The sequence below is a fragment of the Solanum lycopersicum genome, chromosome 10, assembly GCF_036512215.1.
Source record: "Solanum lycopersicum chromosome 10, SLM_r2.1".
Lineage (NCBI taxonomy): Eukaryota > Viridiplantae > Streptophyta > Magnoliopsida > Solanales > Solanaceae > Solanum > Solanum lycopersicum.
Window position 1 is genome coordinate 57,181,351 of NC_090809.1, and position 20,055 is coordinate 57,201,405.

Sequence of the window (20,055 nt, forward strand, 5' to 3'; positions counted from 1 at the left end):
CTTGCACGTTATGGCTAAATTTCTATGTTGTTTGTTGCACACATGTACTTAATTCCTTAATTATTTTTATATTTCACCAAATGATCAACTTTCTTTCATTTACTGATATGAAGGTAACCTTATTATTTTTCGAGTGAAGTATTACGAATACTTTTAATTTGATATTATTATTTTTTTAAAATTATTGACTGGCTTAAATATACATGTATATTTAAGGAACTAAGCTTAAATACACCCCTTTCATACCATACACAAAAATGTGTCATTCAAGCGCTACATGTGAATCCAGCTGATGTGGCTTATATATATAATTTAAAAAATAAAAATAGAAGGAATTTGTTGTTTCTTTATTTTTAAAAAATAAATTGACATAAATACTACAAAATAACTAGCTAACAAACTAATATTAATAAACTAAATTAATATAAAAAACTAACAAAACGAGAGAGCATAATAATATATTCCAGTCTTTTCTTATATCTTCCTTGGTGAATGAAAACAATCGCTGAGATTTATATAAACTAAACACTTGGCCATTAAGAAGCTATCCACTTGGTCAAGTGATGACATTTCAAAAATTGATGGCTCCCACGTGAAATCATTTTATTATGGTAAGTGATGACACTTAAAGGTGACTCACTTGACATCCGTTTAGTTTTACAATAATAAAAAAAATTTAAAAAAAAGGGGGCTTTGTCTCCAATTTCTTATTTTTAAATCTATTAAGAATTTAAGAATGAAACCAATAATCTATACCAAACTCGATGTTTTTAAAATAATTTTAAATTATAGTAAAAGGTTTTAAAATATTTTTTATCCACTTTTTGTTCTTAAAAAAATACCATTATATTTGTCTTCCTTTTCATTATAGTTTATTATTTTGACTTGGATAAATTATTACTTTTTTTTTTAAAAAAAAGCTTAATATATATATATTTTTTGTATTTGCTGTAACTTAATCAAGAAAGTGAAGTTTTAATTTTTTTCACGTTATAGTAAAAACAATGAAAGTTATTCAAAATTTATTAAATAAAAATTAAAGAAAGTTAATACGGTATAAATAAATCACGGTGATCAAAATAATGTTTCATGTATAGATAATGTTTTATTTCAATTTCTTAATATATTTCACTCAGTTTAAATGGTCTTTAGTGTATAAAAATGTTCATTTTGATCTTTAATACTTTTCTCCTGATTAAAATCATTTTTAATATATAAAATAAATGTATTTATTTTGATTAATTACTCTAAATCTGATGGATTTAAATAAAAAAAGTGTTAATTTAATTGTGCATCTCACGTAATTAGCAAAATCCTCCATTATTATCTTTTTTGTTAGCTTCAAAATGCGCATGTAAACACATAAAGGATTATATATGGGTTTTTTTAATCCCCTTTTTGTAACTTTGAGGGAAAACAGAAAAGAATATTAGATCAATGTAATAATATTTTTGGAAAGAGTAAATAGTAATTTGTCTGAGAATGTAGAGAAAATAGTGTGTGATTTTATAGAGTTATTTCTTTGAAACTAACAAAGTAGATAATAATGGTGAATTTGTTAGCTATGTAGAGTCAACAATTAAGTTTAACATTTTTTTTTATTTATCTATTAGCTTTGGGGTGATGATCAAAATGAACATATTTTATTATATATTAAGCTAGCGTTTGGTTATAGATTTTCAAATATTATTTGGGTTAAAATTTGAGTGAAATTTCACCATGTGTTTGGTCATAACATTTGAGAAATATATTTCACCTTTTCAGAAAAAATTATGATTTATACTCATAAGTTTTAAAAACTATCTAATTTAACCATAAGTTTGTATTACAAGTCAATTAGATTTTCGCTGTAACAAATAATAAGTAGTGTCCATAACACTAGAGCAATATAGTAGTTTAGAGTGAGTGCAACAACATCATTTCATATATTATGAAGTAGACAAAACACATGACTTGTTGTGAGCCGATTATTCATTATTTTCGTTAACCACCGTATCATCACTTTCGTATTCACCGACTATTTCATCACTACTTTGGTGTTTAGGTAAAAAAATTATGTACTACAACACAAACAACTAATATAGAGAGTGTTTTTGTAAAAGATAAAAATTTGGTGTAAAATCTCAATTGATCCTAAATAATGAGATTTCATCCAAATTCTAGAAAAAATTAGTATTTGAGAATTTGAGATATTTGCCAAATAATGACAATGTATGAAAAAACAATATTTGCCAAAAAATTTCTCAAATATTATTGAAAAATCTATAGTCAAACAGGCCCTAAAAACCATTTCAATCTAGTGAAATATATTAATGACCAAAATGAACATCTTTATTACTATAATTTATACATTAAGGATCATTTAAATCAAATAAAATATATTCCTCTGTTTCTATTTTGTTGTCATCATTTTAGATTTCATGTTTCTTAAAAAACTAGGTAAGTTTACTGCCCTTATTTAACGTGTTCTTGAGGTCAAATTTTCAATAAATGATATAATTTTTTTTATGTTGGTCAAATGTATGCTTTCAAGGTTAATAACTCATAATTTCATTCATGCATTGATTATATAAAATGACAAATATCAAGTAACATGTATTTTTAGTAAAGACGACATAATATACATGACACCTTAACTTGACTTTAACATATAACTATGCCCTCCAACTTTGAATGTGCATCAGTAAACAATTAAACTTGTATAAAATAAAAATAGTAGACACAAGTGTCGTACATGTCATGATACACGTAGGACGTTACATTGAACACAAAAGTGTCATATAGGACGTCATGTAGGACAAGTGAGTTCATTTCCTCAATTTTATATAAACTTAAAATCTATTTTGTATAGCCAAAATTAAAGGTCATTATTATTTGAGACCAAATTAAGAATCATCTTTATATATTAGAGAAAAGACATAAAATCATCATCAAAGTTGTTTCAAATTTCTAAAAAAGACACCTTAACTTTGCGGGTGTCCTATTACCCCCATAAAATAACTTCAAAATAAAATGTATACCTCATTTTTTACTCAATACCACTTATACAAAAATATTTCTATGTCACTAATAGTCACTTGCCACGTGTTAAAAAATAATTTTTAATTTTTTTACCTAATTTCTTTGTATTTCTTTTTTCTTCTTCTTTTTTTCTTTCTTCTTTTCCTCAACTATGTTCTTTCATTTTCTCTTTCTTCTTCACCTTAACTCTGTTCTTTCTCATGCTCGTGCTTCAAGAATCTTCAAATATATTGTGGCTGAGCAGATTTCGCAGCAGTGCTATCAATTTTCAGTCAAATTATTATCAATTTATTTATTTAACAAAATAAATATCATCAAATAATTAAAATCTAAATACTCAAATATTACCAAGTCAAAATCTGACATTTAAATCACCACCTTCTCCAACTCTTACTTTCAAGTTAAATTTTTCATAGTTTAACTACTCCCAGATCCCAATCTTAAATTGTAAGAGAAAATCTTTTTCTTCAAAACTAATTTGTTTTTCGAAAAAAATAAACTCAATAACATTAGTTAAAAAAAACGCCAAATTGGAAAAAGAGAAAAAGAAATGAAGAAAGATATGGATGCTCAATGTAACGACCTGTTTAGTCGTTTTGAGCAGCAGATTTTATTTCTGGAAAAACAGGCTGAGGCGACGGACCCAACGATGGACCGTCAGGGACACGACGGACCGTCGCAGGGTCTCGTTTCAAAACACTTAGAAAATCTAAAATTGGGTACTGAAAATCGACTCTCTGAACTTCGTAACGGAGTGGTAGGACGGACCGTCACAGGCCATTCACCCAAAATCAAGTTTCTGAACTATGCGACGGACAGCACGACGGCCCGTCGCAGGCGCGACGGCCCGTCACAGCTTGCGTAATCCCAGTGGGAGTCGGATTTCTGGTTAAGTTTTAAGGGACGTTTTTGACTATTCTTGCCTTAATTATAAAGTTCGTGGGGTTATATTAATAACTCAAATTCTTGGGGGTTAAAAGAGGTAACCTTAAGTTAATTAGTGGGGTATTATTGCCATCTTTTATTCTTAATTATATACTAATTAGGGTAAAAGAAAGAGGGTTTGAATAAGAAAATAGAAAGAACAAGAAGGGAGAGAGAGAAACGATCGAGAGAAGAGGAAAGCACCGAGCTTTGAGGATTTACTTGCTTGATTTCAATTCTTCGGTGGAGGTAGGTTATGGTTTTCATGCTTTCATAGTAAACTCTTAATAGAGAATGATATGTATTGGTAGTATTGTAAACCCTACTATATGCTTAATTGTATGTTTGCATGAATATGATTATGTGATTGTGATAAGATAAGCATGATGAAAATATTGAATCCCAAATCTTGAAAAGAAACTTTAATATACATTATTAATGATGATGCCTTGGTATAGAAGAAGGCTTGATGAATTAAAGTAATGAGATTGATGATGCCTTGGTATAGAGAAGGCTTGATGATTTACAGAATGATATCAGTGGATCGGAGGGTCACGTTCCGACACATAGTATTAGTGGATCGGAGTGTCACGTTCCGACACATAGTATTAGTGGGACGGGTGTCACGAACCGACACGTAGATTTAGGAGATCGGGTGTCACGAACCGACACGTAGATTTAGGGGATCGGGTGTCACGAACCGACACGTAGATTTAGGGGATCGGAGTGTCATGTATCAACACAAGAGGATTAATGAATATGAGGAATCGGAGTGTCACGTACCGATACAAGAGGATTAATGATAATGAATCTTGAAAGATGTTAATATACTCGATCTAATGAACATAATTCCCAAATGAGTATGGTATTGAGGCTTGAGTCCTCATGTGTGAACTTGACGGTAATTGTTAATGATATAGTACTTGTTGTTGCTACATGTTGAGTATCATGGTGGATTTTATGATATTATTGGTATATATTGATTTCTATTTTGAGTTGGCCGATGATATCTACTCAGTACCCGTGTTTTGTACTGACCCCTACTTTTATGTTTTCTTCTTGTTTATTTGTGGAGTGCAGCAAACGTGCCGTCGTCTTCGACTCAACAGTAATTCTAGCCAGTCTTCGTCACACTGGATCTTCAGGGTGAGCTAACGCTTCTAGCTTGGACTGGATCTTCTCCTTCATGTCTTGATGCCTTGAACTTCCGGCATGGACTAGCCTTATTTGTTTTAGCTTTTTAGAATACTCTTAGTTTAGTACTTTGATCATAGATGTTCTTGTGGTGATGACTTCTAGATTTTGGGGAATAATAGATGTTGAATTTTAGAAGTTAATGAATTGGTCTTTATTTAATGAGTTTAAGTCTTCCGCATTACTTTCTGTTTATATTGAAATGTTAAGGTTTAGATTGGTTGGTTCGCTCACATAGGAGGGTAAGTACGGGTGCCAGTTGCGGCCCGGATTTGGGTCGTGACAAACTTGGTATCAGAGCATTAGGTTCGTTGGTCTCATCACACAAGAACAGGTCTAGTAGAGTCTTAAGGAACGGTAGGGGGACGCCTTTACTTTTCCTTGAGAGGCTATAAAACTTTAGGAAAATTTCACTCTTTCATTCTTTCTTTCGTGCTACTACTTGAGTCCAATTGGTATCTAGGCGATACGAATTGGTATCTGACCATCTTCACTCTCTTTCGCAGATGGTTAGAACTAGAGCAACGACTACGCCAACACCAACACCGGCCAGACAAGAAACAACTGAGCCAGCCACTGGGGCTGTGGCTCGAGGAAGAACAACGGCAAGAGGCCGTGGTAGAGGTCGTGGAAGGACGTCCTCTAGGGGAAGAGGACAAGAACCCAGCCCATCTGATACTAGGGCAGTGACTCCTCCACCGACTGAGGAAGTAATAAGAGAAGGAGAGGATGGGGAAACTGAACAAGTGCAGAATGAGGGATTTCCACCCCAACCTACCCCAGAGATGATCAATCAGGTTCTCGCCTATCTCAGTGGGTTGTCTGATCAAGGTCAGGCACCTCCAGTGTTTTCTACGCCAACACCTCCGATTTCAGAAGTACAACATGCAGCCACTAGGGCTACTCGTATGGATGCCTCATTGGACATAGACACATTTCCACGTCTGACTACTGGGCCGATAATGACAAATGATCAGCATGAACTTTTCAGTAAGTTCTTGAAATTGAAACCTCCGATCTTCAAGGGTGCTGAATCGGAGGATGCTTATGATTTTCTGGTTGACTGTCACGAGCTACTACACAAGATGGGTATAGTAGAACGGTTTGGTGTGGAGTTTGTGACTTATCAGTTTCAAGGGAACGCCAAAATGTGGTGGCGATCCCATTTTGAGTGTCAACCGACAGAGGCACCACCTATGACTTAGGCCTCATTCTCTAGCTTGTTTATGGAGAAGTATATCCCCCGGACTTTGAGGGATAGGAAAAGGGATGAGTTCTTGAGCCTAGAGCAAGGTAGGATGTCGGTTAATGCTTATGAGGCTAAGTTTCGTGCACTATCCAGATATGCCACTCAACTCTGTTTCAGTCCTCAAGAGCGGATTCGCCGGTTTGTGAAGGGGTTGAGGTCAGAATTGCGGATTTCAGCCTTACAGATAGCGGCAACGGCAAAATCCTTCCAAGAAGTGGTAGACTTTGTGATAGAAGTGGAAGGAGTGAAGCCAGACGACTTCACCACAACATCGACATCAAAAAGGTTTCGAAAGGGAGGTGAGTTTAATGGTGCTTACACTAGAGGACAGGGTTCGGGAAGTTACGCAGTTCGACCCATTCAGTCTTCACTACAGACTGTAGTTGGGGGTCCACCTCAGACCGGTCAACACTTCTCTGAGAGACCTATGCTTGACTCCAGAGAGTGTTATGGGTGTGGGGAGACTGGGCATATTAGGAGAAATTGTCCAAAACAGAGTTATAGACCCCCAATGGCTAGAAGTAGAGGTGGTCATGGTAGAGGCTGTCATTCTGGAGGACGTGGTGGTCGAGGTAATGGTGGTCACCAAAACGGCCGAGGTGATGGGCAAACTGGAGCCACTACATCACAACATGGTAGGGGCAACAGACAGATGAACGATAGGGCCCATTGTTACGCTTTCCCTGGGCGGTCTGAAGCGGAGGCATCTGATGCTGTCATCACAGATAATCTTCTGGTTTGTGATTGCATGGCCTTTGTATTATTTGATCTCGGATCCACATTTTCTTATGTATCTTCCGCATTTGCTAATGGTCTTAACTTACATTGTGAATTGCTTGACATACCTATTCGTGTTTCTACTCCGGTGGGTGAGTCTGTGATAGTTGAAAGGGTGTATAGGTCTTGTCTTGTAACTTTTGTGGGGAGCAATACTTATGTAGACTTGGTTATCTTAGAAATGGTCGATTTTGATGTAATTCTGGGTATGACTTGACTTTCTCCGCAATTTGCGATCTTGGATTGTAATGCTAAAACGGTGACGTTAGCCAAGCCTGGGACAGATCCGTTAGTGTGGGAGGGTGACTACACTTCCAATCCGGTGCGTATCATCTCCTTTCTTCGTGCTAAGAAAATGGTTAGTAAAGGGTGTTTAGCTTTCTTGGCACATCTCAAGGATGACACTACCCAAGTACCTTCGATTGAGTCGGTTTCGGTAGTCCGCGAGTTTTTGGATGTGTTCCCTGCAGATCTTCCTGGTATGCCACCAGATAGGGATATTGATTTCTGTATCGATCTCGAACCGAGCACACGCCCCATTTCTATACCCCCTTATAGAATGGCTCCCGCAAAGTTAAGAGAGTTAAAGGCACAACTTCACGAGTTATTGAACAAAGGCTTTATTAGACCAAGTGCATCTCCTTGGGGTGCTCCGGTTTTGTTTGTAAAGAAGAAGGATGGGAGTTTTCGAATGTGTATAGACTACAGACAACTAAACAAGGTAACCATAAAGAACAAGTATCCTCTTCCCCGCATTGATGACTTGTTCGATCAGTTACAAGGTACTTGTGTCTTCTCTAACATTGACTTGAGATCCGGTTAGCATCAATTGAAAATACGGGCAACGAATGTGCCAAAGACTGCTTTTCGAACGAGGTATGGGCATTACGAATTTGTAGTGATGTCTTTTGGTCTTACGAATGCCCCTGCTGCGTTCATGAGCTTGATGAACGGGATTTTTAAGCCATATTTGGATCTCTTCGTGATCGTATTTATTGATGATATATTGGTATACTCAAAGAGCAAGAAGGAACATGAAAAGCATTTAAGAATGGTATTGGAAATGTTGAGGGAGAAAAAGCTTTATGCCAAGTTCTCTAAGTGTGAGTTTTGGCTAGATGCAGTGTCCTTCTTGGGGCACGTGGTTTCTAAGGATGGAGTGATGGTGGATCCTTCTAATATTGAGACAGTGAAGAATTGGGTAAGACCTAGTACCGTGTCAGAAATAAGGAGCTTTGTTGGGTTAGCTAGCTACTACCGCCGATTCGTCAAGGGATTCTCTTCTATTGCTTCCCAACTGACGAACTTGACTAAGCAAAATGTTCCATTTGTATGGTCGGATGAGTGCGAGGAAAGCTTTCAGAAGCTCAAGACTTTGTTGACTACCGCACCCATTCTCTTCTATTGTGATGCATCCTATTCTGGTTTGGGTGCAGTACTAATGCAAGAGAAGAGTGTGATTGCTTATGCTTCAAGGCAACTAAAGGTGCATGAACGTAACTATCCGACCCACGATTTGGAAGTGGCTGCGGTGGTGTTTGCATTAAAGCAATGGAGACACTATTTATATGGGGTTAAGTGTGAGATCTATACGGATCATCGTAGCCTACAGTATGTCTTTACTCAGAAAGATTTGAACTTGAGACAGAGGAGATGGATGGAACTACTGAAGGACTACGACATCACTATTTTGTATCATCCGAGGAAGGCAAATGTTGTAGCGGATGCTTTAAGTAGAAAGGTGGGAAGCATGGGAAGTCTAGCTCACTTTCAAGCTTTTAGACGCCCTTTGGCTAGAGAGGTTCAGACTCTAGCTAATGACTTGATGAGATTAGAAGTAAATGAGAAGGGAGGATTGTTGGCTAGTGTGGAGTCAAGATCTTCTTTTCTTGACAAAATTAAGGGAAAACAGTTTGATGATGAGAAACTAAGGCGAATCCAAGATAAAGTATTGCGAGGGGAGGCTAAGGAAGCACAAATCGATGAGGAAGGTGTTTTGAGAATCAAGGGAAGGGTATGTGTAACCCGCGTCAATGATTTGATCAACACTATTTTGACAGAGGCTCATAGTTCAAGGTATTCTATACATCCGGGTGCAACCAAGATGTATCGTGACCTAAAACAACACTTTTGGTGGAGTAGAATGAAGCGTGATATTGTTGACTTTATTGCCAAGTGTCCAAATTGTCAACAAGTAAAGTATGAACATCAAAGGCCCGGAGGAACACTTCAGAGAATGCCCATTCCGGAATGGAAGTGGGAAAGAATTGCAATGGACTTTGTGGTTGGTCTTCCAAGGACAATGGGTAAGTATGACTCCATTTGGGTGATTGTTGATAGGCTAACTAAATCTGCTCATTTCATTCCGGTAAAGGTGACTTACAATGCAGAGAAGTTAGCCAAGATCTATATCTCAGAAATCGTTCGATTACATGGGGTTCCACTATCCATCATATCAGATAGAGGTACGCAGTTTACTTCTAAGTTTTGGAAAACATTGCATGCGGAATTGGGTACTAGGTTGGACCTTAGTACTGCGTTCCATCCTCAGACCGATGGTCAGTCTGAAAGGACGATTCAAGTGTTGGAGGATATGCTTCGTGCGTGTGTGATAGAGTTTGGTGGTCATTGGGATAGCTTCCTACCCTTAGCGGAGTTTTCATACAATAATAGCTATCACTCAAGCATTGATATGGCTCCATTTGAAGCATTGTATGGTAGGAGATGTAGGTCTCCCATTGATTGGTTTGATGCATTTGAGGTTAGGCCTTGGGGTACTGACCTTTTGAGGGATTCGATAGAGAAAGTGAAGTCTATTCAAGAAAAGCTTCTAGCGGCGCAAAGTAGACAAAAAGAATATGCAGGTTCGGTAAAAGGGGTAAACTAAGTCCAAGGTACATTGGACCATTTGAAGTACTTAAGCGAGTAGGAGAGGTGGCTTATGAGTTAGCCTTGCCTCCAGGGCTGTCCGGAGTACATCCGGTATTCCATGTGTCGATGTTGAAAAGATACCATGGGGATGGAAACTACATTATCCGTTGAGATTCAGTTTTGCTTGATGAGAACTTGTCTTATGAGGAGGAGCCTGTTGCTATTTTAGATAGAGAAGTTCGCAAGTTGAGGTCAAGAGAGATTGCATCCATCAAGGTGCAATGGAAGAATCGACCCGTTGAAGAAGCCACTTGGGACAAGGAGGCGGATATGCGAGAAAAATACCCACATCTGTTTACAGATTCAGGTACTCCTTTTCGCCCTTGTTTTCCTTCTTTTGATCGTTCGGGGACGAACGATGGGTAAATTGGTATCTATTGTAACGACCTGTTTAGTCGTTTTGAGCAGCACATTTTATTTTTGGAAAAACAGGCTGAGGCGACGGACCGTCGCAGAGTCTCGTTTCAAAACACTTAGAAAATCTGAAATTGGGTACTGAAAATCGACTCTCTGAACTTCATAACAGAGTGGCAGGACGGACCGTCACAGGTGTGACGGACCGTCACAGGTGTGACGGACCGTCACAGGCCATTCACCCAAAATCAAGTTTCTGAACTATGCGACGGACAGCAGGACGGACCGTCGAAGGCGCGACGGCCCGTCACAGCTTGCGTAATCCCAGTGGGAGTCGGATTTCTGGTTAAGTTTTAAGGGACGTTTGACTATTCTTGCCTTAATTATAAAGTTCGTGTGTTTATATTAATAACTCAAATTCTTGGGGGTTAAAAGAGGTAACCTTAAGTTAATTAGTGGGGTATTATTGCCATCTTTTATTCTTAATTATATACTAATTAGGGTAAAAGAAAGAGGGTTTGAATAAGAAAATAGAAAGAACAAGAAGGGAGAGAGAGAAACGATTGAGAGAAGAGGAAAGCACCGAGCTTTGAGGATTTACTTGCTTGATTTCAATTCTTCGGTGGAGGTAGGTTATGGTTTTCATGCTTTCATAGTAAACTCTTAATAGAGAATGATATGTATTGGTAGTATTGTAAACCCTACTATATGCTTAATTGTATGTTTGCATGAATATGATTATGTGATTGTGATAAGATAAGCATGATGAAAATATTGAATCCCAAATCTTGAAAAGAAACTTTAATATACATTATTAATGATGATGCCTTGGTATAGAAGATTGCTTGATGAATTAAAGTAATGGGATTGATGATGCCTTGGTATAGAGAAGGCTTGATGATTTACAGAATGATATTAGTGGATCGGAGGGTCACGTTCCGACACATAGTATTAGTGGATCGGAGTGTCACGTTTCGACACATAGTATTAGTGGGACGGGTGTCACGAACCGACACGTAGATTTAGGGGATCGGGTGTCACGAACCGACAGTAGATTTAGGGGATCGGAGTGTCACGTACCGACACAAGAGGATTAATGAATATGAGGGATCGGAGTGTCACGTACCGACACAAGAGGATTAATTATAATGAATCTTGAAAGATGTTAATATACTCGATCTAATGAACATAATTCCCAAATGAGTATGGTATTGAGGCTTGAGTCCTCATGTGTGAACTTGACGGTAATTGTTAATGATATAGTACTTGTTGTTGCTACATGTTGAGTATCATGGTGGATTTTATGATATTATTGGTATATATTGATTTCTATTTTGAGTTGGCCGATGATATCTACTCAGTACCCGTGTTTTGTACTGACCCCTACTTTTATGTTTTCTTCTTGTTTATTTGTGGAGTGCAGCAAACGTGCCGTCGTCTTCGACTCAACAGTAATTCTAGCCAGTCTTCGTCACACCGGATCTTCAGGGTGAGCTAACGCTTCTAGCTTGGACTGGATCTTCTCCTTCATGTCTTGATGCCTTGAACTTCCGGCATGGACTAGCCTTATTTGTTTTAGCTTTTTAGAATACTCTTAATTTAGTACTTTGATCATAGATGTTCTTGTGGTGATGACTTCCAGATTTTGGGGAATAATAGATGTTGAATTTTAGAAGTTAATGAATTGGTCTTTATTTAATGAGTTTAAGTCTTCCGCATTACTTTCTGTTTATATTGAAATGTTAAGGTTTAGATTGGTTGGTTCGCTCACATAGGAGGGTAAGTGTGGGTGCCAGTCGCGGCCCGGATTTGGGTCGTGACACTCAAGAAACATGGATAAACTAATGATGGTAGAGAAGATGAGAAAGAAGATTTGAAAAATTTAAAACTATTCTTAATAAAGTTTAAAAATAATAATTAATATATGAGTTTTTATCTTTTTTTTTTTCAATAAAAAAAACTGGAAGTGTCAAATGACAATTTTATGGTATGAAGCTTTATCAATAGTGCTTCACGCGCCTATATGCCGTGACAATACGAGTGGTGTTAAAATTAATTAAAATAGTATTTTTATTGTAAATTTAGATAGTTTCGTGAATTATAGGATAGTGTCAAAATTAAAGTGTTTTTGTAAAAATTCAAAATAAGTAATTTTATGTCTTTTGTGTTATATATTATGTCAAATATTTACCCATCAATTGATCATTTTCTCGATATTAATATTTGATTAAAGGTTGATTTTGTGTGAATAAACTATGTTTTAAATTAAAATCTCGGTGGATCTGTATTCATATAACAGTTTACCCGTCCCCCCTCTCTCCTCTCCTCCTCCACGCTCCGTCGCTTCTACCACCGTGCACAGCGGAACACCACTGCACAATCACCGCTACCAACATTTAGTTCTGCCGCTGCCCTCTCTGAATCAGGTTCAGTTTCTCCTCCTTTTCGGATCACTGATGAGTAGTTACTTTTTTTTTTCTTCGTATTTGCAATTTCCAATATCGGATCACAAAAGAATTAGCGTTATTTGTTGTAGTTCGAGCTCAAAATCATGATCAGAAGCTGAAAATCGGTAGATTTCCTTTTATTAATTGGATTGCAATTCTTAGCATTTTTCAATTTTTTTAAAAAAATCTTAAGTTCTTATTTAAGTTAATTGACAAAACTGAATACTGTTCCATTTTGATCTACATGCAACAATGACAATTGTTCCTCTGTTCCAGACAAGTTGGGGTTATTTTGTTCTATTTGTTAATTTTTTTTAATTATCATACTTCAATGGAAATGCTAATGATGTACATAAAATTCAGGCGGATACAGTATTGATTGATGGACTAAACTTTATTACTCTATATTCTCCAATATAAATGACACAATTCTACTAATAATATTATTCGTTATTTTTGTGGTGGGGTGGATTCACTAGTACTGTTATCCCAATTCCATATATTGCCGCTGATCCTAGATAGTTGGGGCTGCATGATATGCAGTTGGTGGGATGGAAGGAGAATAATTCTCGCTTCGCTAGTAGTTATAGTTAATTAGTAACTTTTGGAAAGGAGTTGGGATACCAGCTATTAGCTATGTTGCTTGAATTCTCCAAAATGCTGCCAGGTGTATGTGGGTTCCTCCAAAAGTATTGCATTACTTTGAGGATCTGGTATGGTTGCGAAACATTTTTGAGGATTCAAGCAGCATATGTCATTAGAAAGCATTTGTATATTGAGATGCGAACGGGGTTTTCCGGCTACCAGCTGAGTCAGTAGAGCTCCTCAATACTGATATTGGGGCTTCAATTGTATTTCTACGTGCCAAGCGAACAACATGATTGTTAGGGGCATCCTTTCTCAATTATAAGTATGTTCATTCACTTTAGTATAAGATTTTAGTTTGTTGACATGCTTCTTTTGATTTGCGTGGAGATGGTAACAAGTCCTTTCCATTCAGGTTTCATTCGGGTGAGTGATGACTAGAGAACAAATCACCATATAGCCTGTTGCAATCTGTGGTGAATCATAGAGGAAACGGAAGAAGATAGAGATGTTTTCATTGTTTTATGGACTATATAAATACATGTTTAGCAAGACAGAGTTTCATGTCCTTATTCTTGGGATTGACAAAGCTGGGAAAACGGTACATCATCAACTATTTTCTTCCTTCAAACTTTATTTATAACTTTGTGCAATGTTTTATGTTGAAAAGGTAGGGAGGTTGTTTGCAATAAACCCTATATTCTAAATGATCATTTGAATTGTCAAAACCATTGACTTTGTAGCAATACATTCTTAATCATTGTCTAATAAAATGACTATTTTTATGTGCTTCATATGAAACATGGGGGTTTTGAAGCATTATATGGTACCTTCGATTGTCTTAAATCAGTTTTGCAGTGGGTTTTAGACCAGCAGTAGGTTTTGGAATTAGAAGTGGTCTTTTGAGGGCTAGTGGTCCAACTCAAAATTAAATGTATTTCTTGTGAGTCATCGTTTAGCTGTCTTACTTTATATCACAGTGATCTTTAAAGTTAAGCACTAATACAACACTTACAGATCTAGAAATACTTAAGAACACAACTTCCTTTAAGTTGATATGTAACATATGAGAGGGAGAGGTGAAATGGCTAATATATGGATGGAAGCTGAGGTAATTGTTGTGTTCTCTTACTGTTTCGTGGCTGGACAGACTCTGGGCGGCATGTAAGGAAATGCAAAAACAACAGTCAATAAGTAAAGAGTTGGTCAAAGTCCCATTTGGTAAGGAAATGGACCGGTCAGCTTATATGGACTTGGACAATCCTCCCCTTATGAGCTAGATTTTGTGGTTTAGGCCCAGGTGTCATATCTTTACAATATAGGATCGAGAAGAAAGTGGAGAAAGAAAGAAGAAAGGAGAGCGAGAGCGAGTAAAAGTAATCACTTGAAGCTTCTCTGAGATCACAGTATCACTGTGCCAAACACAAAGGTTAACATGGCTTCTGTGGGAAAAAAAGCTGAAGAACAGACTAGAAGTAACCACCAACCTTTTTTTTTAACACCCAAGGGTGTGGCCCAGTGGTCAATTAAGTGGGTTGAGCACCATGAGGTCTCAAATTTAATTCTCAATAGAGACAAAACACTAGATGATTTTTTCTCACATGTTCTAGCCGGGGTGGGCAGGGTCACCTAGTATTTGTTGCTAGAGTGAGGTGGCAAGTATTCCGTGGAACTAGTCGAGGTGTGCGCAAGCTAGCCCAACACCACGGTTATAAAAAAAAAAAGTTTGCACCAACTTTTGACGAGCCCCAAGGTAGATTCAGTTATTGAAGCTTGTCTGTAAATTTGGATTTCATTTCATTTGTAATATTTTCTTCACTTTTTTGGATTAATATTTGTATCATCTCTTGCTTGTTCTTGTGAACAACCTCTCTATCTCCACAAGATAGGGGTAGGATCTGCATACACTCTACACTCTACCCTCCCTTGGTGGAGACTTCACCTGTGGGATTACACCAGGTTTATTGTTATTCAATAGAATTCTTCAGACTTCAGCAGACATCCTTCTCCTTGAACAGGGTCATCACTAAATGAGTAAATGTGTTCAGTTTCCTCCTGAACAGTAGAAGCAACAATCACATCTATCTTATTAACATTTCCACAATAGACTGTCTATGTTGAAGACATTGCTAATTCATGTGTGTGGAGAACTTCTAATTGTCCAGCATTGTATAATGAAGCTTCTTTTAGTGTGGGTTGAGAATTTTTTGTGGCACTTAACAATAATTTAAGTCCCCTGCTTGAAAGTCTTCTCATCGTCAATGTAGAGCTGCACAACATTTGTAATCTGCATTACGACAGATAACCCTGGGTTGTTTGTTAGTATGAATTTGATGAGCTATGCTCAGCAAACGCTTTCCTGTCGGAGCTGAGGATGTTGAAGGAACTAAGGAAATAGGTTTCCTTGGTTTCATGCCCATCTCAATTTCAAAAGGACTGGAACCGGTGGTTTGGTCAACACTAGACGGAGCTATTGTATCCAAAGTTGACGTAGGCAGAACTAGGTCCCAAGCAGTTTGTCTCCAACAAGATGACACATAACAGAGTAGATCCACTAAACTTTGAGTACAACCTAAGTTTGGCCATGAGTTTGAAGGTGAAAAAAAGCTGAGGGTTATAGCTTAGTGCTCTGAAATGCCAAAATGTCCTCTCTACAGTAACTAGCGAACTTCACATCTTGACCAGAATCAATAGTTTTGGGGAAGTTATGGAGTCACATGAAGTGGATTTCCTTTATGTAATCTTTGGTAGTTTCCATAATACTGATGAAATTCATATAAATTTATTAGAAAGTAACGACCTTGTGAAATTGCTGCTGATGAACCTCCTTAGATGGAGTAAATGTTAATCCGATTTTGGTAACTTCTCTGAGCAGAATTCTGCTTGTAAATTCAAACCAAGTGTTGTTATGTGATAAAATTAAACTGTCAAGTTGGGCAGTTACCTTCTTGATGGATCATCAATAGGAGAAACAACACTAGTAAACGAATCTTAAAATTCTTTTCTTAAGTTGGACACTGATTTGCAGCAAGATAAGGTCAAACAAGACTGCAAGAATATAGAAAAATCACTACCAGAATCTTGAGTGAAACCCTAGGTTATTTGAAAATTAGATATCTAGAATCATGCACGCATCTACTGATGGAGCACGTTCTTAAACATAGGAAGCAAGACAAAAATAAAAGGAAAAAATTAGTCCATATCCTTTGTGAAGAAGAGGATACAGGAATAACAACAGGGTCTTTGGCTTTGGAAGAAGATTTGGTTTAGCAAGGCTAATGACAGGGTCTTTTGGCCTTGAAACAAGATTTTGCTGAACAAGGTTTCTTGATGGTGTTTTTCTTCTCTTGGATTAAGGCTAGGAAGACACTCACTCATTCCAACCTCCAAAAGAGGGGATTTCAGCTTTTTTGTAGTAGGTGCCCATGTGTGGAGCACTTTGAATATGTTGCCACCATGTTTTGCATTGTAGAGTAATTTTCAGCTGTGGAGCATGTTTCTGGAAATTTTTGGCATGTCCAGGACCATGCCAAAATCCACTATGGAGCTACTGCGATGTGGACAAAGAAGGGTCGTGCAAGAAATCACACAAGACCTGGAATACCATCCTCTAGCCATTTGGTGGATTGTTTGGCTCAAAAGAAATGATAGAATTTTTGAAGCCATAGGAGAAGTTTACATAGCTTTAAACAGAGATGTTTTTTTTCTCTAGCTTTTTGGTGAAACCTGGTTATTGTAGTGGATGTTGATGCACATCATGCAATTTTAGATACAGTAGGGGATCTGCAGAATCTGTAGTTATGTCTTCTCGCTCTGGCTTAGTGCAAGGCTGCAAGCCTATATAATATCTTTGATTACTTGTAAACAGAAATTAGGATATGGGAGTAGACTGCAATATAACAGTACTAGAGCTAGAAGGGAATGTGGATATACGAGTGAAGTCCAATTTAGGTTACTTGAAAAGATGAAAAGTTGTCCTTCATACTCAAAAAGCGCAGCCCGGTGCACAAAGCATCCCGGGTTTATGCAGGGTCCAGGGAAGGCACGCACTCCAAGAGGTGTGATGTAGACAACTTTACTGTTGCTCCAATGCTCCCATTCTTGTCCTCCATACTTGTTAGAATAAAGTTGTCCCTGGTATTGGTTTCCTGTGAACGCTGATCTGCATTGCATCTTTATTTTTTAACATGCCACTGATCTGAATTGCTTTGTTACTCTTTTTTATTTGCTTTTAATTTTTTAATTCTTTGTAATTTCTCTTTTCCTTTATTTGGGTGTGCATGTGTCTGTGCGTGTGAATTTTACATGCTTTAACCATTGTAGATATATTAACAAAGTCTAGTCTTGAAAGGTTTCTTTCTCATCCTTCTTTCTATTATGAAATTTCTAGACATTGTTAGAGAAAATAAAGTCACAATACTCAAACTTGGAAGGCCTTCCACCAGATCGTATTGTTCCAACTGTGGGGCTCAATATTGGTCGTGTTGAAGCATCAAATACGAAGCTTGTATTTTGGGATTTAGGAGGTCAGGTATGAACTTTGCTAACTGTGACCTCTGAGATGATTAAATTTCCATTTTAGAACCGTTAAGTGTCTGTAAATAAATGCAGCAGCCAATAAATGTATTATGTATGACAAAAGACAAGGTAGAAATGCTGGACATCAGGCATCTGTTTTGTACTTCCAAGTTTGATGATGAAGTGCATTTTGTTGTTATTGCAGTTGCGTGATTTTGGTGTATATTGTGCAACTTATGATGGTCATCTACTACTCTTGTTTAGGAAGTATATTTCCAAAATTTAGATGTATTTTGATAATTCTCTTCCTTATATAGTACAGTTCTCGAACTCAAGATGTATTTTGATAATTTTCTACCTTATATTGGACAGTTTTCGTAGGCATGACCTTTGTAATAATTGATGGAGGGATTATACAATATTCTTGCGTTTTCTCACTAGAGCTTAGTCAGCAGATAGGGGTGTTAGTTCTCTGACAGCAAGATACTTTTTTTTAAATCTTTCAGCTGGTTTTAGACAGTTCATTTAAATTTCTCTGACTAACATGAGACCATTTATACACTTAGCCTGGTCTTCGCTCAATCTGGGAGAAGTATTATGAAGAGGCACATGCTGTGATATATGTTGTTGATGCTGCTAGTCCGTCACGCTTTGAGGATTCTAAATCTGCACTTGGTATGTACTGTTGGTTAGTCATGTGTTCAAACTTTTTTCTAGTTCATGATTAATGGGAATCATACTTTGTTTACTTTTTTACTTCAATAACTGGCAGAAAAAGTTCTCCGGCATGAGGATCTGCAAGGAGCCCCACTTCTGATATTAGCAAACAAGCAGGTAAAGGCACAAAACAGTTTCTTCTACACAAGAGGTTCTTTTTCATGGATGTAATGACTGAACAGAGCACATCCTTTTGTCTCTTCCTCCTCTACATTTGTCAATGATAGTTTTATTTGTATAATCTCTGGATCTAATAGTCTTTGTACTTTATTTGCCAAGACTAGATGTTGTCATTATGTTTCTTGTTTTATCATTGTCAAAAGGGATTCTCTTCTACATGTGCCTTCGTCAAAAAAGAAAAACTGGATTCCAAATATGTGACCAAGCACATACTAGCTCCAGTGCTATAGATATTCCCATGATTCCTTTATTTCTGTTCGGCTTATATGGCGGAAAGCCCGCCTTTCCAGATGGAGAAAGTGATAGTTGACAGATGACATTAACCTTTTTTTGTTCTGCTTATATGGTGAAAGTCCGCCTTTCCAGATGGAAAAAGTGATAGTTGACAGATGACATTAACTTTGTGTGCTTGTTTTGATTATTCATTTGCTTATGCACGTCGATTTGTTAAAGCAGGACCTTGCAGATGCTGTATCAGCAGAAGAAGTTGCCCGGTATCTTGATCTCAAGAAACTCGATGAGCGAGCTTATACCTTTCTAGCTGTTTCATCATATGATGGGTGAGTAATACATCGTTATCAGTATCAGATGTTAGAACTATATTACTCAATGTTAGTCATATAGAAGACTACTGCATAAAACCATTTTCCCAGAAGGTTTGACTCAATATGGTTTTAAAAACTCTCATCTAAGAGTCCCGGAAACGCACTTGAATAATACAAGTTTTCGCTTACTTGATTGCAGGTTAGGAATCAAGGAAAGTGTGAATTGGCTTGTAGATGTAATGGAGAGGAGTAAAAGAACAGAAATGTTGCAACTCCGGGCAGGGGCAAACCTTATCTCTAATTAGAAGGAATCATCCATAGTGCAATAATTTTTACCATACCATTCCTGTAAACTTTTGTAAGTATATCAGGTTCACATTTTAGTCCCTTGTTACCTGATTTTGGAATTTCGTCAATGATACATGCACAATGTGATGTTAACCTCCACAACTGCAACCAGCTGTGAAGTAACTTCAAATTATTGTACGTCCTACTTATAATGTCTTTGATTTGTATCTCTTTTTTAAAAAAAATTTCTTTCTGATTGGAAAACCAGTGTGTGCACTGCATTCATATGATATCGGTGGATGATATTAGAGCATTTGGCAAGGTA

At 37.1% G+C, this 20,055-nt stretch overlaps 1 protein-coding gene across 2 annotated transcripts; it reads left to right on the top strand.

Moving 5' to 3' along the window:
* The first annotated feature begins 12,504 nt into the window (after nucleotides 1–12,504).
* Nucleotides 12,505–19,994, top strand: LOC101254433 (uncharacterized). Of its 2 annotated transcripts, XM_069290519.1 has the most exons (8): nucleotides 12,697–12,876; nucleotides 13,565–13,807; nucleotides 13,898–14,083; nucleotides 17,873–18,013; nucleotides 18,567–18,675; nucleotides 18,773–18,834; nucleotides 19,354–19,457; nucleotides 19,642–19,994. In XM_069290519.1, the coding sequence occupies exons 3-8, from the start codon at nucleotides 13,991–13,993 to the stop codon at nucleotides 19,745–19,747; spliced, it is 615 nt and encodes a 204-aa protein (XP_069146620.1). In that variant the 5' UTR covers nucleotides 12,697–12,876; nucleotides 13,565–13,807; nucleotides 13,898–13,990; the 3' UTR covers nucleotides 19,748–19,994. The 2 variants fall into 2 exon arrangements, with proteins under 2 accessions (XP_004249010.1, XP_069146620.1); XM_004248962.5 differs by lacking the exon at nucleotides 13,565–13,807 and having other exon boundaries at nucleotides 12,505–12,876.
* The last annotated feature ends 61 nt before the right edge of the window (nucleotides 19,995–20,055 follow it).

What these genes read in the sequence shown, in the direction of transcription:
- LOC101254433 (XM_004248962.5), top strand. Translation starts at nt 13,991, where the DNA reads ATGTTTTCATTGTTTTATGGACTATATAAATACATGTTTAGCAAGACA. An exon ending in TTGACAAAGCTGGGAAAACG is followed by an intron (nt 14,084 to 17,872) that starts GTACATCATCAA and finishes TGAAATTTCTAG; the next exon opens with ACATTGTTAGAGAAAATAAA. An exon ending in TGATATTAGCAAACAAGCAG is followed by an intron (nt 18,835 to 19,353) that starts GTAAAGGCACAA and finishes TTGTTAAAGCAG; the next exon opens with GACCTTGCAGATGCTGTATC.